Source organism: Apostichopus japonicus, chromosome 3 (assembly GCF_037975245.1).
Source record: "Apostichopus japonicus isolate 1M-3 chromosome 3, ASM3797524v1, whole genome shotgun sequence".
NCBI classification, from domain to species: Eukaryota; Metazoa; Echinodermata; class Holothuroidea; order Aspidochirotida; family Stichopodidae; genus Apostichopus; species Apostichopus japonicus.
In genome coordinates this window covers 17,573,206-17,599,085 of record NC_092563.1, presented here as the reverse complement: position 1 = coordinate 17,599,085, position 25,880 = coordinate 17,573,206, and the positions used below count along the sequence as shown (strand labels likewise).

Genomic DNA, 25,880 nt, shown 5'->3' with positions numbered 1-25,880 from the left:
ACCCCCCCCTCACCCTATCGATTTACAGCCAAAATTAGATGATAAAGGTTGATGATATCATCATAGCCAAAGTTTCAAAATCTCCTTCCAAAGAAAACAAAACTTCCTTGTACATTTGGAGGTAAAATAACAGACTTCACTTGCTTTCTACGAGAGAATATTTCAGTTTTTACCGTCGGATCCGGACTCGAAGCAATGTTTGCTGTTTTTTTCCTCCATTGTATATACATTCCCGCAGGTAAAGTCATCATATTGTACTAAATCAAGTAGTTATTTTTTTTTGGCTTTCTGCATGGCGGAAAAGTTCACCGTGGGGATTTTTTGATATTCAGTCAGAAAACAAGTAGACCACTCTAGGCGAAATACGCCATGAGGACCGATCCAACCTCTGACACAAAAAAAAAATCAGACGCACCTATAAGCATAACATTGCGTCTAGTTATAATTATATTCCTAATTAGTTTTATTGTCTATAAATATGCCTCAGTATGCACCATTTGACGTCTAAAACTTTACCCTTTTTCCTTGGGGGAGGCCCTCAGATTATAAAATCTTGGATCCACCTTTGGCCCTTCCCTAAAGAATCATTCCCCCTAATGAACTCAGTAGGGGAAATTAAGAATTTGTCCACCAATACAACTCTGTGTACGTCGTAGCTCGGATAGCAATAAATATACCCAAAAAATATACCAAAAGGAATATAGACTTAATTTCAGGCTTAAAATGTCATCTTTTCGCAGTTTGTTAACCGTACATTCCCAATTCTTTCATCCTTTCCACTTGGGCGAATCTCCCCTGAAATATCAGCGGTAGAGAACAGTCTTCGGTGTCATTTTCTTGAAGTGTATATTTTTGGAGTTCTGGTCGAAATTCCCGAATAGATTGGATTGTGCTCTTGTGTAATCCGCAGAAGCTGTGTAACATTCTTAATTTCGTCGAGTGAGCCGCTAGATACACAAACGACTCTTCTAATTGGTCAGAGTGTGTCGTGCTGATGGTCACACTTTCTAAACTATTATGATAATACTTTCCCGCCAAATGGACTTCTTGATGAACGTCGGACAGCGAGCGGATGTCTAGCTCAGCCAATGGGATCATTGGAAGCAAAATTTTTCTGATTTGGTCCCGATCAGTGGTATAATCAAAATGTATTGCAACTTTCAAATCAGGTAACTTGCATCCGATCACTGACCACGCCTCGTTCGTTATTCCTCTATGATATTTTTCCTCCATTTTGCACAGAACGGACAAAAATTGCATGGGCTCACGACCTGTCTCCGTCATTGCAAAAAGAACTTGTTCTGATAAACATTTGTAAAATGTAATTAAAACCTTAAGTTTCCGACACTTTCGAACAAAAACTTCCATACACTCTGGAGTAACTCTACACGTCAGAGACTTGTTTTGCATATTCATGACTTCCAAATGTTGATGATTTCCAGAGAGTAAATTGATGAGCTTGTCATCAAAAGCTATTGCCATTTCACTCAAATCTAGTACTTTTAAGAATGAAGAGAAACGAATTTTAGGGTCAGGTGGACCAAATAATTCAGCCAGGCTGCATAAAATATCCACTCCCCTGAAAAACAATGGATTTCCTTCCGTAAAATTAATCGACACTCTTTCCAACGAACGTTCCTTGCATCTTGCCAAATTGGTCAGAACTCTGCTGGCGTTTGTACAATTTATAGAATCCTTAGGATTCAAATCAATTCTTAAATTTCGTAAAATGCCGCCATATTTATCAACGGAGACCAAACATCTTTGGGCGTCTTCTGCCTTTTCGAGTCGGAAGATAATCTCTTTCCATAAGACAGGGCTATTGAAACAGCTACTCCATAGTTTACAGGCTAGAGAGGCGGAGAATCGGTCTCGCAGAGGAAGGTGTGAAAATACGACAAGGATAATATGGCGAGGTAATTCGTTCCATCGACCAGCTCTGAAGATGACGTCACTCCTAGCCATTGTGATCTCATCTGTGAAGGAGGAATGATCGTTAATGATTTGAGCGAAACAAGAATATGTAGAAAAAGAGTGAAATTAAACAATTTAAAAGAATATGATTTAACTGCCCTAATATGAATTTATTCATTAGCACCATACATACGTACAGATTCCATTATTGTCAACAAGTCATTTTAGTCAAGGCAAGTCCAGTCACAAGTCAATTTACCCTACAAGTAATTTCAAGTCACGTGTAACACAAAAGATATGACACGATTCCAAGTTATTAACTCGATTAAACAACACTTTATAGATCTCATTCGGTGTTTACTGAAACTTTCTAGAATCTGGATTCAAAAAAATTTCCTAGCACAAAACCAAACACATACGATATTATTGCTGCTATAATTACAATCAAAACTCTCTCCTCTTTTTTCGGAGTCTTAAAATTGCTCTAATGTAGATTTACGGTGAGTGAAACAGTCCTGATTAATCGCTCAACCACTGAGGTCCTGACATCTTGTCTTAAACGATTATTTTCTGATGAACCCAGATCGTTGTGTTGACTAATCTTCAAATACACTATATGCCTGCACCAACTGAAATGCTATACAGATATAGACAACCCCATTATATCACATATTGATAATTGGAAATTACGAATGCTTACTTACACTTCCTAAGTTTAATTCTTTTTCTTATTGCGTAAAGGCGGGCACCTTAAGGGTGTGCTGTACTGGCTCCAAATATTCAAATATGTACTGGCTCCAGATATTCAAATATGGTCACCTTTGGTCAAAATTCATAAACTGTTTTTATTACAATCTTCGAGGTAATTTTCCTCACTGGGACATTCAGTCACATTGTGTGTTCCTTAAAAATGTCTGAAAACAATTTGGAGAGTAAAGACATCCAGGAAAGTACTTTTTGAAAACTTCTAGCAATTATAGCGTGCTATAATTTGGGGCCTATACAGATTACCTTTAAAGGGAGGTTCTCTCTCAGACTTAATTTCGTACATATAAGCTCCTAATATGAGCATTAGCTTCTCGAATGTAAAATTGGCGCTTCGAAAGAGCTACCCTTGATACACCTTAACCAAAATAGATGAAATACCACTGCAAGTGTACTGCATTTAAGGTGTAATCTCATACAAGCAGAAGAAAACCTTCAACTGCATTTGAGAAATCCAGTAACGAACAAGCAACATATATCAAATGTAGAATATTAAAGATATCTTATAAGTTTTCTTTGTTATAATCTATGAATATGACGTAAGGTATAAGCCGTTCTACTTTCTTGAGACTGGGTATAACTAGCTACTTAACTGAAAGAAGTTGTATTGTATAACAATGCACTTACCTAACTGAAGATTAACCCAATGATAATAATAAAAATAAAACAGGCTGGATATTTCGTTCTGAGTTGATTAAAATCTTCCCTGTTCAATGTTGACTCTATACCATTGAGCTTCGATATGATCAACAGAGGGCCGGGTGATCGTCTTCGGCTTCCCCGTCGCTATGCGGAGTATGTGAGTCAGCTATGCGAGGAATGCTGTATTGGTCATCTCGCTATACCGGCGGAAACCCGTGCGAGAGTTGGAACGGAAAGAACTGCGCGAGGATATTCATATTGTAACCGTTGAGTGAGATTATTGAAGTAGGCCTATACTACACCAGGGAGTTCCATAACAACTCCCTGGGTACACATCGTGAGAATGAACCAGTCAATGCTTGTTTTAGCTAATATTACACGCAGTATACGTAGAGCACAATATTCGTTCTAGTATATTGAGTCAAAACGAACCCCAATGTATCGCGGAAATGGATCTCATGTACTTAGTTTGGCTGTTATTTAGTACTTACCGATGTGTATTGGCAACTGTAGAAAAAAAGTTTTGTTTTGTTATTATACCTCCTTAGAACCTCCTTACAAATAGGTCATGCTAAAACGGAGAGATGGTTATTACAAAATAATAAAATTAATCATCCACATGTATGTTTCTTAATTTAAATTTATGATAAATATGAAATTTAATTGAATTAAATTCAGTAGCATTAATTTAATTTAATGTTACAGGTACGTATTCATGCAGATTTAAGTGATTGCAAGTTATCAAACAAAGACACCGCTGAAAGTTTTTTATCACTTAGCTTCAATACAGTGGCGTAGGAAGGTACTTTTGAGTGGGGGGGGGGGGCTGAAGACTGATGGCCGGCCTGGGGAGGGGTCTAAGGGGAGGGGGTGTCCCCCTTCCCTTTGGAATTTTTTTGCATTTCCAGGTGGCCTCAGATGCAATTTGGTGCAATATAGCACACTTCAGCCCACCCACTCCATTTTGTATATAATTATGCATTTTCACCTGGCCTTAAATGCAATTTGGTGCTCCAAATGAGATTTTTTTTCTCATTTGGAAATGAAAAAGGGGTTTTCTGACTTGCGAAGCGGGGGGGGGGGGGGGCGGAATGATACTTCCGCCCCTCCACATTTTTCACTGGGGGGCTGGCGCCCCCCAGCCCCGGCCCCGGTTCCTACGCCCTTGCTTCAATATAACCGTGACACGTACGAAAATGGGTCAACGGTGATAGTCGAGTATGCAAATCACATCGCGCAAATAATGTATCACATTAATGCTCACCAATTAAGTCAAAGTTAATTAATAAATAAAGAACAGAAGAAAAGTTAATAAAAATATATTATATTGAATATATGCATTATTAAATGGATATACGGCATGGCGACAAGTTCCGCATTCAAAGCAAAATATTTATCACGACATAAATCTGCAACAAATCATATAATATGAACGCGGTTTGAGCTATACTGCGTATCTTGAAGTATCGGGAAAGAATTACGTAATTGTATCTCGGGCTCTATTATCGTAATATTGTTATATGTGCTGTGAAGTTACTTTACTCAACTATGGATTACTATGGGATGCCGAAAGAACAGAGCGTATAATGTAGGCTAGTGACTTTACATCATGGGAAGTTACTAACTTAGTATCTTACTGGCTGACATATTTTGGAGGATATTTACTGTTTGACCTAACTTTATTGGAGTAGACGTTTGACGCACAAAGGAAAAAAATTGATATATGATTGATTGAAACGTTGATTTTTAACATATTAAAAAAAGGTAGGATTGCTTCATAAGGTAGTAAAATTAATGTTCTGTAATTTAACGCAATTTCTGCAATGAAATATAATAAAATTTTAGATGTGTTGACCTGAAAGAGATGGACATATTTTAAGCATCATATTGAAAATTAAATTTTCATTCTGTCGAACCGTTTGCTAGATATTCATGGTAGATGATGTCCCAATTTGTATAAAAGTGAACTCGAAACACGTGTGATGTTATACATACATATTACATAAGATTTGACTTTTTCCTCAATCTCAAATCCTTTGTTTGATCTTGGATTATGTAAGGTTCCAAATTAGCTAAACAAAAGTAAATTAATAAAGTAAAGTTTGCAACAAGATTGAACGTGATTTTGTATAGGAAACATGGTTAATAATGAAGGTGATGATGATGGTGATGGATGCGCGGGGGGGGGGGGTGGGTGGGGTGGGGGGTTACAAATTCTACGCATATTACGATATTTTAAGGTTTATATACATTTTGAATGAAATGCACCTTAAGAATATATACACATCATAATGAGGTCAGCTCCTCGGTTGAGACTTAATTATTGATTGATATTGTTAATATAGCCAAGGGCTGGGGGGGGGATTAAGCTTCCTACAGGTGGTGGGGGCACAACATCAGAGGGGCACTTTCTCATTCCACAACCACCACTCGTTATACTATAAACCGATACACACCGGCCATATCACTTAAATATATGTGATGTGTGTGTTAGTATATATGCTATCGATACTAGTATGGTGCACGTGAATACTTAAAATAAAATATCAAATTAACAGACTTAAGATATCCAAAAGACAGTTCTTCATCATAGAGGCAATTTTATTTGCCAGTGGGGCACATTTGCTACTTTGGAAAAAAAAGTGGGGGGGGGGTGGCATGTGCCCCAGTGCCTCGGCTCCTACCCCCTGAATATAGCCATATCGGAAGGCTCTATGAAAAGGACATTTAGACTCATAATTCATGGTTACATTCATTGTGAATAGCTGGCTAAATGGCAAAATTGCAAGATCTAAACTTAGTGCTATTGCCACATTGTAAGATGAACATCTGATTTGTAAAGGGACATCGCAAAGGTAAAAGCCAATTGGAAGTATACCTGCAGAACAGAGAGTGAGTTTTTAATGGTTTATAACAAAAGGACACGTTTTAATAACACTTTTCATAATTGCTGTAAAGAAAAAAGGTCACGTTTTGAATATAAAAAAAGGGTACTTTCCATTTAAAAAAAGATCAAAAGGTATCCCAACTCTTTCCTCTCACCTTCATCTTCGTCTCACACGGTGCACGTTTTCGAGAAATCGAGTATCGGTACTGAGGGCGTTGCACATACAAAACGAAATAGCGAACACAAAGCTAACGAAGAGCAGAGAAAACCCAATTGGTGTGCGGCTTCCAAATAAGGAGAACTGAAGCATGCATGACAGTAATTAGATCAAGCTATCGTCACACTGTGAGGTCAAAGTTCCGTAATAATTTGGCGTTATACCTTTCAGCCTTTGCAAACTTAATTTCATAAACAGGTAATGGGCTGGAAGTAATGGGGGATGCTTATGTAGTAAAGTTATGAATAATTTTTTTTAATTTGGATAATGCTCAGTGTTATCGCCCCTTTTTATATCATTATTTATTAGGTGCGGGGGGGGGGTGGGGTTGTTATTATAACGCCCAAGGGATGGGTCTGAAGGGAGTGGTTTCCCCTTTTCTTTGGGTGCTTGGGTGCAAAATTGTGCTATATTTTACAAAATTTGAAAAATGTTCAGGTTGTACCGCTGATATTTGTTACATATTTAAGTATTTTCACTAGGATATATGTAATGTCTGCCAGTTGGGGAAGGGTGGGAACCCCCGCCCAGAACAGGCGCGTATCCATGGGGGCGTTGGGGGCGCGCGCCCCCCGGGTAAGAAAAGAGGAGAGAAAAAAGAGAAGAAAAAAGAGAGGAAAAAAGAGAGGAAAAAAAGAGAAGAAAAAAGGCAAAAAGAGAGGAAAAAAAGAGGAGGAGGAGGAGGAGGAGGAGGAGGGGGAGGAGGAGGGGAAGGAAGGGAAAAGAATAAGAAGAAAAAGAGAAAAGGAGAAAAGGAGGGAGTAAAAGTAAAACGCCAAGACACCAGGAAGAGAAATAGGAACAGTGACATCATTACAGCGCTGATCCCTATTATATACACAGGTTAGCCAGTGACGGATCAATGATTTCGTAAGGGGCGTGTGACTAACCCCCACCCCTGTATACATCGACAACTCCATTTTTGGACGTTTCCATTTTCCTCTCTCACTCATGATCTATATATATATACTATATATGGTCTATCATAACGCGTGTGCGTGCAAGGGCGTAGGAACCGGGGGCTGGGGGGCGCCAGCCCCCAGTGAAAAATATGGGGGGCGGAAGTATCATTCCGCCCCCCGCTCCGCAAGGCAGAAAACCCCTTTTTCATTTCCAAATGAGAAAAAAAATCTCATTTGGAGCACCAAATTGCATTTAAGGCCAGGTGAAAATGCAAAATTCTTTACACAATGGAGTGGGAGTTAAAGTGTGCTACATTGCACCAAATTGGATCTGAGGCCACCTGGAAATGCAAAAAAACCCCTCCCCCAGGCCGGCCATCAGTCTTCAGCCCCCCACTCAAAAGTACCTCCCTACGCCACTGTGTGCGTGTGTATACGGCTTAAACAATTGTAGAATTGTGCTATGAAACCAACTGTGGCTAGTCTCGAACTCGACCGTGTCGTCGGGGAACATGACGCATTTTGGGAAGAGGGCGACCGCCCACCCCCCCCCCCCATTCAACATATTTTTTGAATGATATCGCTAGTAATTTCAAAACAGAAAATGCTTAGATGCAACTTACAAGGCCTGGGAAGTGTCATTTCCAGCGATCTGGGAGACATTTTCAGCCAAAATTTGCTTGTACGCTCCGCGCCAACAAATGGTCCTGGGTAGTGCCATTTTCAGCGATCTGGGAGGCATTTTTCGGCCAAAATTTTCTTGTTCGCTTCACGCCAACTTATGGTGGCGCTACGCTTAGATAATTTGCCTACAGGCTTCGCCCCTCCCTTGGCAAATACTATACCTCGCTACGCGCCTGTTCGAATTTGTAGAGCAAACAGCAGATATCAAATCGTATCAGTGAGCATGAAATGGTGTTCCAGGATGAAAAGCCAAATAACAGTCCGACTTGCCTGAAAAAAATAACCAACAATTTTCGCGGGCTTTGCGCGCGTTCAACATGTTAATATCATATGAGCAAGCTTTGGTTATTACATCGCATGCCATCGTGTACCGTACGGTCCGTCAGTGAAATTGCGCAGTATACCGCGGGATGCTAATGTAAACAACGAAATGTCTTATGTAGATGTAGAAAAAGCATGGAGGTCCAATTATGTCAAAACTCTCTTTTACATTAGTGATGGCGATAAGGGGCTGCCCCCGCCTCCTACGCCTATGTGTGTAGTGGTCGGATTCGGGAATATCTGCTATTTTTTCATTTCCTTCAACGAAGTTTTATAATAGCCTTTATAAGAGGTTTTAATATTTGTACACCAATAAATTAACTGTGTCTGAATTTTTGAAAAATTTCTGACCAACATTCTGCGAAAATTTCTGACCAACTTCCTTCTACTCGTGCAATTTTGACCGGTCTGTTGGGGGTTGAAGGAAGTTTTTTTTATAGTGTACAACATTTTCGGTATGTTTTGAAGTGAGTTTATTCACGAGAAATGTGAGCGTACAGAGAAAATTTTTGGCTTTACAAACCCCCCAGGTGGCCGGAAACGGCACTTCCCGAGTATTCTAAGCAGCATGTACCTAGCCTGAAAATATGGATCTCATGTCTGCAATTTCTCAATTGATGAGAAAAAAACAATCTATGAAATATGGTATTACATATCAGATGAGTTGAGATGATACAAAAATCATAATGCCTTTAGCCCCCAATCCCCTCCCGTCACCACTGTTTGATGCAGGGCCGGATCCAGGATTCTGGAAGGGTGAGGGGTTTGCTCATGAAAAATTCGTTAGCGCATCCTAGCAGCCTACCGCTCTGTAACCTCACCGCCCAAAAAAATTCGAACACCACCTCAATTTTGAAATTTTTCGGTCAGACAATTGAGATCGTTATGCATTTTTGACACGTGTAGCACGCGTGCACACTATAGTTCATTTGACGGAAAAGACACACCTGGATGACTTGTGAGGATTACCGCTTTTCTGACGTCCTACATGTTTAAAATTGGCGTTTAATTTAATTATTTTTTCTTTTTTTTTTGGGCCAAGAGCAGGGGGGTTCGGACCCCCTGGACCCCCCCCCCGGATCCGCGCCTGCATATATTCATTTGACTCGAGGCAATATATGAAAACCTGATACCTCGGCTCAGTACAAACGGAGCCAATCTTTTGATAGATTGTTGCGCTAGGTGGAAGCACTGAACATATTTTCAGCAGATATCGATATCGCGCAGCACAACAAGGTTTGTGGTATATGGTCGCAATCGTCGCATCGACCATTGCCATGCCATGCTGTGTGACCATTCTCATGATTGCTACAGATATTGTATTTTCTTATTCTGCCAGATGCAGACGAGATAATTGTGTAACTCTATTTCCCAAATAATTGAACAAAAAATATAAGTGAATCGCACTTATTTTTATATTTTTACAACATTTTTTTTACCCCATTCCCAGTGGGGGCCAGTGGGGGGGCCAGCCTATTTCATGGGGGACCTCGGCCCCCAGGCCCCCCGTAGCTACGCCACTGATCACGCATGGGGCCCTTTCCCTCGAACGCGGTAAAAAAAAAAAAATCAGGATTTTCAAAAAGGGGGGGGGGCCGGGCCCCCCGGGCCCCTCCCCCTGGATCCGTCCCTGCATCTGGTTGGTCATTTCAAGCCCGAGAAATGCCGTTTCCGGTGATCTGGGTGGTATCAAAACAAGAAGTTTTCTTGTACGCTGCGCGCCAACCGATGGTGGCGCTCCGCTTAGATAGTAATTCGCGCCCCCGGATTAGAAAATCCTGGATACGCCCCTGGTTAACATGAACTTTAAGGATAATGTAGAAGAATACCATAATGCGTCGAACCCAGTCCAAGGAGTGCTTGACCAATTAAACTGACCACTACATCATCACTTTTTAAATTAATGTCCATAGCATTTCAAATTGCACTTTGGACCCTCAAGGAATGAAAAAAAGATAACTCGTTTTAAGTGCATTCCAATTAATGGCCGCATGTCCATATATGGCCAAATTCTGTAGGAATGTTTTTACAATTTTAGAAAGTTACCTCTAAATGACTTCCGAATTCATTGATATGTCAGCCTTTTTAACACTTAACTTGCGAAATTCACTTACGAAATTTTAGCCTATAGCTAATCAAAGGGGAAATTTGCAATGTGGCAGTTATTTGAACACAATTGCATAAAGCGACAGCATCTTTCCTGGGCTGTAGCAACGTTGTAACAGGCATGTAGCAGGCACTGTCATAAAAGCTCAACTGAAGCTTACAGCCGGACAAACAATCAAATTAATAAACCATTCCCTAGGCCTACCATGCATTAATGGCACATGCAATAACGTCCAAGCATTGAACAATATCACTAAGTCTCTCGTTTTGATAAATCTGCTGGATAATGATTGTGCATAAGTCATTTATATTGGTCAAGTACTCTTTGGACCGTATAAGACTGATAATGGGACTCTTCAATTATGTCCTTAGAATTCATATGACCTATTGGTTGGGTGGTCCGAGGCGTGCTGGTTTTAATTATAGCCTTACGGTTTTTTGTTTTGTTAGGTCCCGTTACATTCATTTATGAAGTGATAATTTAGTGGTCAGTTTAATTGGTCAAGCACTCTTTGGATCGGGCAAGACGCATTATGGTACCCTTCTACAATGGCCTTGGACTTCCTATGACCCATTGGTTATGTGATCCAAGGCGTGCTGCTGGTCTTGACTGGGGCCTAAAGATTTTTGCAGGTCCATCTACATTCATTAACTATTTAGTGGTCAGTTTAATTGGTTAAGCACTCTTTGCCCGGGCAAGACGCATGATGGTACCCTTCTACATTGTCATTAGAGTTCATATGACCCAATTGTTAGGTGGTCTAAGGCGTGCTGCATGGATTAGGGCCCAAAGCTTTTTCGTGGTCCCGTTGCACTCATTGAAGATGTAATAATTTAGTGGTCATGTAAATTGGTCAAGCACTCTTTGGACCGGGCAAGACGCATTATGGTACTCTTCTACAATGTCCTTAGAGTTCATGTTAACCATCGGTTTGGTGATCCAAGGCGTGTAGCATGGATTAGGGCCCAAAGCTTTTTCGTGGTCCCGTTACACTCATTAGAGAAGTAATGATTTAATGGTCATTTAAATTGGTCAAGCTCTCTTTGGACCGGGCACGGCGCATTATGGTACTCCTCTACAATGTCCTTAGAGTTCATGTTAACCATCGGTTTGGTGATCCAAGGATTGCTGCATGGATTAGGGCCCAAAGATTTTTTCGTGGTCCAGTTACACTCATTAAAGAAGTAATGATTTAGTGGTCATTTAAATTGGTCAAGCACTCTTTGGACCGGGCAAGACGCATTATGGTACTATTCTACAATGTCTTTAAAGTTCATGTTAACCATCGGTTTGGTGATCCAAGGATTTCTGCATGGATTAGGGTCAAAAGATTTTTCGTGGTCCCGTTACACTCATTAAAGAAGTAATGATTTAGTCAAGGGGGTAGGAACCGGGGGGGGGGGGGGGGCTGGGGGCGCCGCCCCAGTGAAAAACGTGGAGGGCGGAAGTATCATTCCGCCCCGACCCCCCCCCCCCGCTTCACAAGACAGAAAACCTCTTTTTCATTTCCAAATGAGAAGAAAATCTCATATGGAGCACCAAATTGCATCCAAGGCCAGGTGAAAATACAAAATTAAGTTTACAAAATGGAGTGGGTGTTGAAGTGTGCTATATTGCACCAAATTGCATCTGAGGCCACCTGGAAATGCAAAAATTTCCAAAGGGGAGGGGAACACCCCTTCCCCTTAGACCCCTCCCCCAGGCCGGCCATCAGTCTTCAGCCCCCCACTCAAAAGTACCTTCCTACGCCACTGGATTTAGTGGTCATTTAAATTGTTCAAGCACTTTTTGGACTGGGCAAGCCGCATGATGGTACTCTTCTACAATGTCTTCAGAGTTCATGTTAACCATCGGTTTGGTGATCCAAGGCGTGCTGCATGGATAAGGGCCCAAAGCTTTTTCGTGGTCCCGTTACACTCATTAGAGAAGTAATGATTTAGTGGTCATTTAAATTGTTCAAGCACTTTTTGGACTGGGCAAGCCGCATGATGGTACTCTTCTACAATGTCTTCAGAGTTCATGTTAACCATCGGTTTGGTGATCCAAGGCGTGCTGCATGGATAAGGGCCCAAAGCTTTTTCGTGGTCCCGTTACACTCATTAGAGAAGTAATGATTTAGTGGTCATTTAAATTGGTCAAGCACTCTTTGGACCGGGCATGACGCTTTATGGTACCCTTCTACAATGTCCTTAGAGTTCCTATGACCCATTGGTTGGGTGGTCCAAGGCGTGCTGTTTTGATTAGGGCCCAAATATTTTATTTCAGTTCCCGTTACATTCATTTAAAAAATTGTTAATTTAGTGGTCATTTTAATTGGTCAAGCACTCCTTGGACCGGGCAAGACGCATTATAGTATCTTCTACAATGTGTTAAGAATTCATATGACCCATTGGTTAGGTAGTCCAAGGCGTGCTAGTCTTGATTAGGGCCTAAAGTGATTTTTTTCAGGTCCCGGTACATTAATTTAAGAATTGATGAAGTAGTGGTCATTTTAGTTGTTCAAGAACTATTTGCATTATAGTACCCTTCTACATAGTCATTAGAGTTCATATGACCCATAGATAAACCTCTTTCCACGAACAAATGTTGAACATCTTGTAAGAAAGCTTTTGTCTTGCCAGAGGTGTTACGTCGATACCATTGTCGAATACGTAACTGAATAGGTAGCAGTTACTCATTCGCGAATATCGAACGAGGAACGGGAATAAGTATCTAACTTCACACCGGTCAAAGTTTAAGCTAAGGAGCGCGAATTATGATCTGTATATAAAGCTCACGAAAAGTGGCACGAGCAGTTCGCTTCCTGGCAGCCGTTGGCTAACAATTCATACGTAATTGTAATTTGTAGCCTATTCTGCACGGGTAGTAACTGCCAAAGAATTTGAATGGCGAAGTTTGTTCATTAGTTTTGTGGAGCAAGTTAGTATTTCACATTGTTTGAGTCAGCGAGCGTGAGAAATTAGGCTAGCCTATCATATAATAATAGCGCTTACCCTGTAGGCCTAACGATAGGCTAGCTCACGTAGGCACTGGCGTCTATAGTAAGTTGGAATGCTAGCCTAGGCCTAATATGATATTCACTAGATAATTTACGTAAGTAAAGTAAGTCACTTTATATCTTCCGACAAAATACTAGACCTAGCTGGTTGGGCCTAATTACTTTCTGGTTAAGGCATGTACAGTTAGGGTAGGCCTAGCCTAGGCCTAACTTAATTAATTGGCCGTGGCTATACTTACGACTAGTCGTAACAATAATTTATAAACTATTCTTATAACATTGGCGAATTCAAGCTCAGTAAAGTAAATAAAGCAACTGCGCATGTAGTACTAGGCTAGTAGGGGTAACCCAAAACACTAACCCAAATCTTAACCCTAACCAGAAATTATTGTTACTCCTAGTCTTAAAAATAGTGGTCGTAAAAATAGCCACGTTAAAGCAACTGGGCATGCGTATTTACAAATTATTCTTACGACTAGTCGTAAGAATAGCCACTTCGTAATTAATTGTCTTTAAATTCCTACCAGAGTAGCCTACCATAGCCGGGTACCGTTGTTTTCCGCACACGTTACTTTCCGCTGAAACAAAACGGTGTTTTCCGCAAACAAATTTGTCAGCGGAAAACAACGTTTTTTTCAGCGGAAAGTCACGTTTTTTTTTGGAGGAACAGAATAACTTACTTAATTGATTAGGCACATGGAATGATTTAGGAAGGTGGAGAAGATAGGATTTAACTGTAAAAGGATAAATCGGCCATGATTTTAGATGTAACTCGTAAGAAAGGTGGTGCAAATGCGATGTTCGGCTATTAAAACAGCCCTTACTTATACAGCCATTTTCAGCGAAAATCAAAGATACCGCCTTTTACAACTTTTTTTTTTAAACTATCATTACGCGGACCGCAGTTTTAATACTATATTAGAGAGTCAATCCTTCATAACGCGGGTGTCCCTTTGCCCTTTTATCGGCCGACCACCTACTTCTTTAATAATCCCTAATTACACACCCCAAGCCTCCTCTGTATTATAAGCAGCTTAAGTTTTCTGACATGAACTCAGTCTAACCATCCTTTATCGACGTTCTTTGATACTTTCTCATGTTATTTTAATCATCCTGCCTGAATTTGGTATCCTAAAATTGCGGAAAATATAGTATACAGGAAGGTGAAAAAAGGTGTTTTCCGCAGAAGAATTTTTCAGCGGAAAGTAATCAGCGGAAAGTAACGTATGCGGAAAACAACTGAAACCCCATAGCCTAGGCTATGCCATCTAGCACTTAACAGTAACACATTCTCAAGAAACTAACTCGAAACCTGACTAATTAGCTTAGGATGAAAGCTCTCTCTCATTGCTTTTGTTTTTCCATCATGACAGGGTGGCTCCTGTTAGATATTCAATTATTTTTATAGGGTTAAAACAAACGTTTTTCAGGGGAGGAAAGAAAGACGGCTTGGCTGTGGAAAGAATTCCTTTAGGTAGTGAAGCAACTGTACGTAGTAAATGTATCTTGTGATTTAAGAGAGTTTGGTGAAAGAAAGGAACACATTTCAAAGAGACACTTGTAGTAACTGAAGAAACTGGTAAATGGGAAAACAACAATTTTAGGGGAGGAACCAAGGAAGGCATATACCTATACTATAGGCTAAAGTTTCTATGTTATTTCATTCCCACAATGAATGCCATACAAGTTAACCCATAACCACTATGGATTCCATGCATGTTAATTACCCCATGTTCGCATACAAACAAACCGGCCTATTCACAAACACTTTACATCTTTCAATCACTGAACAGTTACACAAGTACAGTAAGGTACCTGGTCACATTTTCTATTTTCCTTCATACTATCACAACTTTCTATAATAATTATAATACAATAAATTATAATAACATGTTATTTGTTAATACTCTACAGTACATCGACTGTGTTCTACTTGATTGCTTAAAGAACTCATATACCTAAACAAGGAAACATGACACCTTTCTCCCTTAAATCTTTCCCTACAGTTATTCCACTTACAACATCTATTCTTTCCACATAGTCTAGCCAATATGCCTCCCATGAAAAACCTACTTTAACTCCCCTGAAAATGTTAATTTCCCATGAAAACGTACTTGATCGACTCCCCTATGATGAAGGGAAAGTAAGTTACTCAACTTTTTAGTGGGAGGAAAATAAAGTTGTTAGGTGAGGGAACAAATGGCCCCAGGCTAGGCCTACCACCAAATGAAAATGGGAAAACCTAGGCTAGCATACCAAAGCGGAGGCTAGATAGAGATCAGGCGAACTAGCTTATCCTAGGCTTGTTACAGTATACAAGCAACAGTACTTTGTAAAATTAAATTCTCAAGCAATTAGGCCTAGCTCTGTGGTCTAATTGATGTTGGTGATGGTTCAAGTATGGAGAAAACTCTCCATGCAAGCTGATGTTACCTAGCATAGGCAACTAAATTGATATACATGTATTAATTTGATAAACTAGCATAATTTTGATCTGAAGCTAGGCTTAACAGTATTGGTCCAACTCTCGGCATATCTTTATCAGATCATAGACTTCATAGACTGATTTTATAGTCGGCAGAACTGTTTCACTGAAACTTTGATTATTTTTAAACCGAATTCAAACTTTGCTAAGTCGACCTTTCATTGTTGAGTGATTGTCTTCAATTTGGTTTTTAATTTGAAAAAATTGATTGAGTTGTGAGGAACACAGCTCATGGTAAACACATATTAAGAGTATTGAGAGATAAGTACAATATATAGTATCTCTGTCCTTGTTGATATAGAATATTATTACGCAGGTGCTAGAAGTCATGGAAGCACATGAGGGTTTACCATGAATATATACCAATATGTTGTTGGTACTTGTGTAAGGCCGAAAAGCCAGTTTTCATCTTTGCTTAGTGTACATGTGCACTTATTTCACTTGTCAAGTTTCTTGTTTCAAGAATGATGTTTATTTCAGAAATTTTTCAATTTTCCAGTTCTTCATGAATGTGCTTGCTAAGTTTGTTTAAACTATTACATGCTCTCAAAAATTGTTTGGCTGATGAAATGTTCTCAAAATTGTGTTCAATTCATTCCTTACTATTGGCTTGACCGTTATAGTGAACAATGTACATCAAAGGAAGTTTTGGCATTTTGTGAAGTACTCCATATGTAGGTTTGATAGCAATGTCTAGTAGGGTTCATTAATAAGTCATATATTGCAAGTATTAAAAATAAACAGGCACTTAGTAACAAAAAGAGGTACAGTTTATTCATGTTTGTAAACATTCATCGGAAAGGTATCTGCATGCGCAAACTGGAAGATGATCTTATGTAAAACTACTAAAAAAATTACTAAAATTTATTTCACACCATAGGTATACATATTGCTTTGATATTTGTCTTTACAGCATTGCATTGGCCACACTGATTCACAAGAAGACTCCATGAACTGACTAACATCCTGCTGGAGGTCTGAGACATTGAAGATTCTGTAATGCTTCTGTTTGGGTATGCAGTTTACTATAGTAACACAGAAATATTTAAGCTCTGGTATTATTTCGTTTATTTCTGCCGTTAAACCACAATGATATACATTTGTTTATACATAGTTATATCAATGAGGCAGCAGTCAGGGTTGTTTAGGTAGTCAGGGGGAGGGAGGGAGGGAGGGAGGGAGGGGAGGAAGGGAGGGAGTGGATAAAAATGAGTCTAGTTGCAGTGTCTACAGTATCTGCTTTCCAATATATGAAATCTTTTTATCTTTTATAGTACTGTCTCAGGTGAAAGAAGAAGATGAAGAAAATTTCAGGAAAATTGTGAGTCATGGATGTCTGTAATGAAGCTGGATCAGGTTTAGAACAAGTGGTTGAAAGATCATTAACTCCACCAAAAATGAGAAGATCCTTCAAGCTTGTCCTCTACAGAGAGATCTGGAAGTGTTATCTCAAGGTGATTTAACAGAAATTGGAGAAAAAGTAAGATTCAAGGGAAACATCAGTATGAGCCAGTATCATGAACATCAGTCTTGTCCTCTCAACAGTTGATTGTTGTCAAGATCAGTGCTAAATGTAGGAGACGCGGTGCCTTAGCCTGTTGGAAGCATTCGGTATTTGGTGTTGTCTGTTTTTGTGCTTAATGTACGAGACACGGTGCCTTAGCCTGTTGAAACCAGTCGGTATTTGGTGTGGTCTGTTTTTGTGCTAAACCTACGAGACACAGTGCCTTAGCCTGTTGGAACCAGTCGGTATTTGGTGTGGTCTGTTTCGTGATAAATTAAAGAAACATTGTGCCTTAGTTTGGTGGAATGAGTAGCTAATTAGTGTGGTCTGTTTGTGCTTAATTGAAGAGGAGTGCTGTGATAATTTTTTGGTAGTGAGTGTGGTGTGTTTGTATTAAATTTTTGCCTTAATTAGTTTATTGATATGAGTTGCTAACTAGTGTGGTCTGTTTTGTGCTAAATTAATGAGACCCAGGGCCTTAGTCATTTTGTAGTTAGTAATTTGGTTGTCTTAAATTGATGATTGTTGCCTTAGATTGTTGGAAAGAGTTGCCAATTAGTGTGGTCTGGGTTGTGGTAAATTAAAAAGACAGTTGATTGTTGTCAAGATCAGAAAACTCAAAGATGAGCTGATTTGATGGAAAAACACCAGCTAAGCTGGAAAGCTGCAATATACAGTCAAGGTTAGTCATAAGAAGGAAAGGTTCCTAAAAATGTAATATATATTTACTTATGTTTCCACCAGTAAAGTTTCAATCACAGCCTAAACTTTGTTGGAATTAGTTGCTTATTAGTGTTTAATGTTTTGTGCTAAATGTAAGAGACTTACTTTGAAGAAAATTGGCTAATTTCCTCTCCTTTCATTAGGGATCTGAGGATTATGTTGGTCAACAGTTAGCTTTTTGACATAGCGCCACCCATCATCCTTCACTCTATTACTTACCCGCCATTTACAAAACGTACGTGTCCTTGGATACCAACACAACGCTACGGAGTACACTTTCGATTCATAGTGTGTCTCTTCAAAAGGAGTTCCTATTCTTTTCGTCTGCCGTCTTAGGCTGGAGACTAATTCCTTCTGGTAAGTGAAGTCTATGATCAATTTCATTGTATAGAAGCCATTTAAAACCCGTAGGGAGGGGCTGTTTTGCCAATATGACAACCCCTTACCCACCTATAACTGCCCCCCTAGTCGAAAACCTAAACCTCTCTGATTTAGGCATAGACATTAATGACTGGATCCCTGTACAAAAATAGCAGAAAAAGACGAAGTCCAAACTCCGTTGAAATAAACTCATCTCCTAACTCCAAACCAACCACCAAAAAGTCCGCTCAAGCAATCACTGTATCAGGAATCTTACCAGAACTATCAAAAAACCCAATAACACTTGCTAATCAATGAAGAAATACCAAATGCCATGATCTCAAATATAAACCGTCTTCGTAGCAACAACATCCCAATCACCCCCATGACCCTAAATCTGCAAATATCCTCCTGAAACCATGGACTAAACTAGGCAACCCCAAACCAAGAATCCCCCGAAAAGTAAGACAAAGAAACTTCTCCGTAGTACCCTGTGGCATAAACCCTGAAATTCAAATCAAAGATATTGAACAAGAACTCAAAGACCAAGAATACACCCCCAATACAACTTAAAGACTCATTAGTCATGCCACAAACAATCCAAAGTTCTTGGAAAGTAAAAATAACGTTTGAAGAACAAGAACCTCAACAATCCCTAATCGAACAAGGTTTCTACTAAGGATACTATGAACACAAAACAGAAGAATACCACGAACCCCCCCCAAATCACTCAATGTTTCAAATGTCAACTTTTTGGACACACCCACCATACTTGCAAAAATCAAACCAGATGTCTCAGATGTGGCGAAAAACCACAGAGTTGAAGACTGTCCCGAACCAAAAGAAAACACAAAATGTGCCAATTGCTCAGGGATTCATGCCGCCCTTTACAAAGGATGCCCAAAATTGAAAGAAGCTAAAACTGAAGCTAATAACAAACAACAAGAACAAAGAACCTACGCGAATGTAACCAAATCTACCCCTAAAATTGAAATAAGAAATAAAATCGCCACTGAAGAAAAACTTATTATCGCAACCTTTGTAATTGAATTAGTACAATGCACCTTCCAAAAAGCCGACAGTAATATTAAATCCGACAACCTTGCCAGTTACGCCACCGTGTTAGCACTAAAACGCCTAAACTTAAATATCCCAGAAACTCTAATTATGGAACATCTCCACCAACCTTCAATATTTAGCCCTCCTCAATCACCTACATGACAAGCACACTCCCTCCTTCGGTCAAGTTCCTCCACCTAAACATCGACAGTATCCTTCCAAAATTAAGCCTCCTACTTAGTATATTCACCAATCACTCCCCGGATATCATTTCGTTAAACGAAACTAAACTAAATACAAATTCACACCTTAGCATCCCTGGTTACCAAACTTTCAGACACGATATCTCTCGGTCTATGGGAGGAGTACTTATTGCTGAAAAAAACAACCTCAAAGCCACCCTCCTCCCAAACCCAACCCAAACAAACAATTGAAATTGTACTGGAAAGAGACAATAAACCTCTCCACATTATTGGCTTTTATAGTCCCCAAATGAGCCCATATCCACAATAAAAAAAAGTTCTAATAAAAATACAATACTACTAGGAGATCTAAATGCCCACCACATCATTTTTGGTAGCACCAAAATATCTGAAAATGGCATATCCCTCTTAGAAATATGTGATAAACACAACTTAACAGTAATTAACCAAAATACCAAAACTAGGATTAACCCGATAAACAATAATACTGAACTACTTGACTACGCCATAACCTCAAACCACCTGCAACTAAAACTCATTCTATTCAAATCCTAGAAGATGACCTAAGCAGTGACCATTTTCCACTCCTTTTTGAGCTAGACATAAACCTCATTTGCATCCAAAATAACGAATTAACGTATAATTACAATAAAACAGACTAGACATCATTTAAAAAGGAACTCTTAACAAACAACACTATCCCCAATTACCACAACAACAAGCTAAATTACATCGGCATATATAGTGACAGCATTGCCCAACATATCTTCAATACCTTCAAAAAACACTGCCCCTTAAAAACAAAACAGAAACCGAAAACTAAATAGGAATATTCTTATACTAATTAACTCAGACGGCGCCTACATATAACGTATATGATCTCCCCAGATCCAACTCTAAAAACCCAAATTAACCAACTAAAAAAACAAATATATAGACAAATATCGGCGGTTGACCAAAACCGAGTCCAAAACAAATGCGATTCAATCATTAATAACAAAAACCCAAAACACTTTTGGAAAAAAATTTAAAAAATATCATAAACCCGTAACAACCCCAAACACAGGTAAAACAGACCAATGCCTTAGAGATAAAGTAGGCAACCTGATCACAAAAACTTAAGACCAAATAAAGCTTATTGAATCGTACTTGAAATCTATATTCAATATCTTAGATGGCCCTCCATACGATAACAGATTCCAACACGAAAAAGACCGTACAATTATCTGTAATGCAACCAGCCTTATCCCCAACTTCTAAGGATGTCTCAACAAAAACATCCCTCTACTCACAGAAATAGATATAAACAATTGGTATAGTGCCACTAAGTATGCAAAAATGCCTCCTCCCCTGGTCATGACAACATAAATGACCTAATGCTAAAAGATTCCCCTCCGTCGGCCTCAGATATTCATTAATTCTCATATTTTCCCATTATTAAACAAACTCCTTATTTCCAAACCCTGTGGAAATCCGTCAAAATGATTTTAATACCAAAACTAAGTAAAGACAAACCAAAATTCAAAACTATCGACCAATTAGTCTCCTGCCAGCCTTATAGGTAAGATTTTCGAAAGAATTATAGAAAGCTGCACCAGAACCCACTTAGAGCAAAATAATCACTTTGCCCGTATCAATCAGGCTAATTCCGTGCACACAAATCTACAATAAACCAAACTTTCCGCCTTTCCAAAGAAATTCGCATCGGCTTCATAAAAAAACATGATACAACTGCCCTCTTCCTTGATGCCGAAAAGGCGTTCGACAAAACTTGGCACAACGGCATAAGAATTTAACTACTTAACTTTAATCTCCCCTCCAATAACACCAGACTTCTTTCCTCTTTCCTTAGTGAGCGCAGTGCAAAAATATGCTACAAAAACCAACAATCAAAACCTATTCCACTTAGTGGATGTACTCCACAGGGCACTGTTCTCAGCCCCCTCCCCTACACCCTATTTGTTAATGATTTGAACATCCCCACTATCTAAATGCAACTAGTCAGTACACTGATAACATAGCCATTTGGAGCACCAGTAAATATATCTATATGACGAAACTTAATATTAAAAAAGCAATTACACATCTCGAAAATTGGTGCTCGATGTGGAGAACAAAAATAAGTCCCTTTAAAATCTAACTTAGCCAATTTCTCCATTATAATCTCAAAATACCAACACCATATTTCCAAAATTAATCTTTCAACACCTCAATCACTGCTACTCCTAATGCAACCTTCCTCGGTACCATTTTCGATAGCAAATTATCGTTTAATCTACATTGTAACAGAACTGCAGGACGCTGCTTGTCCCAACTTAAATCCATTCAAATCCTCTCACACAAATATAACTTCCCTCCGAAAACCATCATCCAAATCTATAAATCCAAAGTAAAACCGATTCTCAGTTACGGGAGCATCTCCCTGCTTACCATTTCTAATCCCAATAAACAAATTTTAAACAGAATCCACACCACAGCTTATCGACTCGCACTCAAAATCCCTACCTATATTGCTACTTTGTATGTTCTCTGTGCAGGAAACACAAAATCTACTTTCACCCGACTTGAAGAATTTTCAACCCCAAGTTATACAAAAACAACCTCGAGAACGACCCTTTGATTGAAGACCTCCCCCTGAAATACAAAGTCGCAACAACTCACTGTTCAAAAACCAAACCCTATTTGTATTCACAATTGTTACTACTTTAAGTCTCATTCCATTAAAAAAATCCTTTCCTAAATGGGTCTAGGCCCCGACTCCAAGTATACTATATATACAGAACAAAACAAACAACTTCAACAGTGACCGATTGATTAAAACAATAGAAACCACAACCACTCCCTACCCAAACAATAGAAACCACTCCGTCTCCACAATCCTCAGTACTTAGAAATTCCTCTCCTTTAGAAATCCCTCCCTAATTGGCTCTTCGACTCCGACCTCGGGTATGATTATGGCTATCCTGTCCAATGTAAATATATAAGACTTCATTTACAAGCAATTCCCTGACTGAACATAGACAACTTTTCCAAGAAAAAAAAAATGTCTATTCTATAAAAACAAACTTATTATCCCCTGTAGGACCTCTCGCCAGGTCGACCAGGGGTTAATCTCCTTTTGATCTGATATCGACAACCACAAAAACAAAACTTTTACTCGAATTAAAAAAAAAGGTAACTAATTCATTTATTTCATTTCATTTATTTATTTTTGTTCTATCTTAACATAAGTATGACATATGACATAGAAGGAGATAAGAAACAAAACTTGTGAAAGGAAGTGTATTAAAAAACCCTATAGGGCTTGTCAGGTAGTGACACTCTCTAAAAAACTGAATGTGGAAGAAAGACATCATGATTAGATTTTGGTTTCATTTAATCGATAGGTGGAGGTAGAGGAATTGGACACTCTTGCGCAAGATATCAACGGCTTGAAGTACTCTGCTCAGGTGGCCTCCATTCTAGGTATGTACTTATAATAATATAATAATAATCATCATAATAATAATAATAATAATAATAATCAATTTACTGTGTTTGGAAATAAACTTTTTGCTGCTTTGGATGAAGATTAAGGATTCTTGTTTTTCAAAAGGCAAAATGCAAGATGGACTATATATGAAAGGATGAATACCAAAAAATTAAGAAAAGAAATAGGGTTGGGGGAGGGGGAATCAGGCAGAGACCATCATGCTACTACCCTGTTAATTTTGTGGAGGACCCTGGTTAGTTTAAAAGGAAGAAATCCCTTTAGTACCCTTGAGTTTCTGAAAGGTTTCTTCTTTGGGATAACGGTGTAGAGACATATCGATGTTCTCTTTTGGGTCTGATCGTCAGGAAAATGCAGATTAAACTGCCAAGTCCATTTGGAACCTGGGAATTGAACCCTGCTACTGGAACAAATGTTTTCCATCAGAGCATAGACAATGATTCAGAGAAATATGGCATTTATATTAATAATCTGTTGTTTTCTTTCCCAGATTTTTCTCTTTGGTTAAACAATGAGTGAAAAGATTCATTCAGTTGGAAGCAGCACCGCCCTTTTTCACCCCTTTTTTTTTGGGGGGGGGGTGGAGAGACCTATTAGCCCTTAGGGTCTGAAAATATTAAAATAGGATTATTGTAGTGGACAGGACAGACAACAGTTATTTTTGCTCGTAGCTGAATGTATGGTGTCCAGGGATCACAAGGAAGTATCAAAAGCCCGATCAAAAATGCCGTTTTTTTGTACTGTCGAAATTTGTCAGAATAAAGAAATTGAAAGCCAAAATAAAAAGAGTTTATCTGGCCTTGTATTTCTGTTTGTGACAGCAACAACAAAAAAGGACTGCAAATTATCAAATTTTTGTAAACTTTCTCTAATCAGGGATTCAAATCTCAAATTCCACTCCAATATACCCCCCTACTTATGAACTGTCAGGTAGCTCAAGCTGACAAACTTACTACAAAGATGAGAATAGGCCTTATGTGGTTCCTAATTGAATGAAATTTCTCACAATTAATTGAATTGACTAGAAAATACCCTCCACCCAAGAATACTTTAAAAAAGAAGGCCATGGATTACCAAGAACCTCTTTGCGTTAATTTTCAGATTCCAATGAACCTTCCATCAGCAAAGGAATGGCGCAACTCGGTCTGAAGGACAATCAACCGCTGGTGGACTTAAAGCTGTCACCGTGCAAACCACTCTTCTCTGACATAGTGCTGAACCATATAGAGTTTTCCCTCCTTGGATGAGAAACTGAAACAGAATAAATCGGCCGCGCAGGGGGGTTTGGGTGGGTTCCTGCATAGATGGTGGAGTGGGGGTGAAAAGTAACTCTAGATTTGCCAAGATGTCGGAAAAAGGATCGAAAGATAGCGTCTCTCTGGGATCAAGTGGGATCCCTAGTGGGAATGTCAGCAGGCGAATAGGAGTGATATCTTTTACCAACCATGTTATTTTTCTTTTTTTACTCTCTTCTTTGGTCTCCGTTGTATGTGTTGGCATTATACAGTTACATGATTATATCTGCATGTATTGCATGTTGTGGTACCAGGTACATTCAGGTGAGGCACCCACAGATTGATATATCACATTTCATAAACATCCATCATAAGATTACAGGAATGACACATGTCAGGTCAAATGGGTTAGTCCAGGTTATTTGGAGCTTCAAATTGGTGTAACTCCTTCACCCTTAATCTGCGTCCGTGAGGTCTTTTGTATACATAAGCCAGTAGTATTTGGGAGGGCTCTCACTCTTCTCCTGCATGTGCTGTCATCATCTTTTATTTAAGTTTTATTTGGGTTTCTTTAGTAGAGAAAACTACACCTTGTTGCAATGCAAACACAAAGATGGGAGAAGGCCAAAAAGAATAACACTCACTTTTTTAACATGGCTTGGCAAAGAAAAATTGAAGAATATTCAAAATGGGAATTGGAATTCTATATATTTTGGATTTGGTGTTTGTGTGTTAATCTCGTTTAGAGAAAAAGAAGAAAAAAACAGCATCTTTATTTGATGGGGCTTTAAAGTTTTAAAAATGGGTTTTGGTTATTGATTTCTTGGTCTACAAACATTGTGGTGCTTGACCGACTGACACTTTTTGGGGATGATAAGGTGACTGAATTTGATATTGGCAGGAGTTTTGGATGGTAGTTGGAAGGACCAGGGGTGGGGGAGGGAGTGGTGAGGCGAAGGATCGAGAAGGAGAAATGAAAGTGAAGAGGGAGAATCTTTGAATTGAATTTTCAGTTTGCAGTAGCACAGGTTTACTGATAAGGCTTTATTTAAAGAAACTTTCAATAATGCACTCTTTGTGTATATTATTTGGGGTGTGGTAGTCGGAGCGGGGGGGGGGGGTGGGGGGTGTGATTGAGACGGCAATGAAAGGGAGCAGCCTTTCCACATTTATGTTGTTTGTGCTATGGTAGTATCGTTTCCTTTTTCAAACTGGAGGGCAAAAATGTAAAAGTTAAGAGTTATCTAAAACCAATTCAGATTTAGTTAGTTAATCAGATTTAGTTAGTTAATCAGATTTAGTTAGTTAATGAAAGTTAAAGAAAATGATATTGATGGTAGCAGGGGTGCCATGGTATTATTGTAAACTGAATCATCAATCAGCC

The 25,880-nt window shown here is 39.1% G+C and overlaps 2 protein-coding genes across 11 annotated transcripts; one reads left to right on the top strand and one right to left on the bottom strand.

Annotated features, from left to right (window-relative positions):
• Positions 1-15: 15 nt before the first annotated feature.
• Positions 16-3,426, bottom strand: LOC139958531 (F-box/LRR-repeat protein 8-like). Its single transcript, XM_071955656.1, has 2 exons — positions 3,307-3,426; positions 16-1,976 (listed from the first exon to the last, which is right to left on the bottom strand). The coding sequence occupies exon 2, from the start codon at positions 1,963-1,965 to the stop codon at positions 745-747; it is 1,221 nt and encodes a 406-aa protein (XP_071811757.1). The 5' UTR covers positions 1,966-1,976; positions 3,307-3,426; the 3' UTR covers positions 16-744.
• A 9,699-nt stretch (positions 3,427-13,125) lies between these two features.
• On the top strand, positions 13,126-25,616 carry LOC139965257 (uncharacterized). Of its 10 annotated transcripts, none has more exons than XR_011792202.1 (6): positions 13,144-13,358; positions 16,836-16,935; positions 17,197-17,243; positions 18,293-18,506; positions 23,158-23,236; positions 24,363-25,616. XR_011792202.1 is itself a non-coding variant. In XM_071967434.1 (5 exons), exons 3-5 carry the CDS (start codon positions 17,251-17,253, stop codon positions 24,506-24,508), a joined length of 351 nt encoding a protein of 116 aa, XP_071823535.1. In that variant the 5' UTR covers positions 13,126-13,270; positions 16,836-16,935; positions 17,197-17,250; the 3' UTR covers positions 24,509-25,616. The 10 variants fall into 10 exon arrangements, 4 of the variants coding, with proteins under 4 accessions (XP_071823535.1, XP_071823534.1, XP_071823536.1 ...); XR_011792201.1 differs by lacking the exon at positions 18,293-18,506 and adding an exon at positions 22,854-22,945 and having other exon boundaries at positions 13,149-13,358; positions 17,197-17,402; XR_011792199.1 differs by having other exon boundaries at positions 13,150-13,358; positions 17,197-17,376.
• Positions 25,617-25,880: the final 264 nt, after the last annotated feature.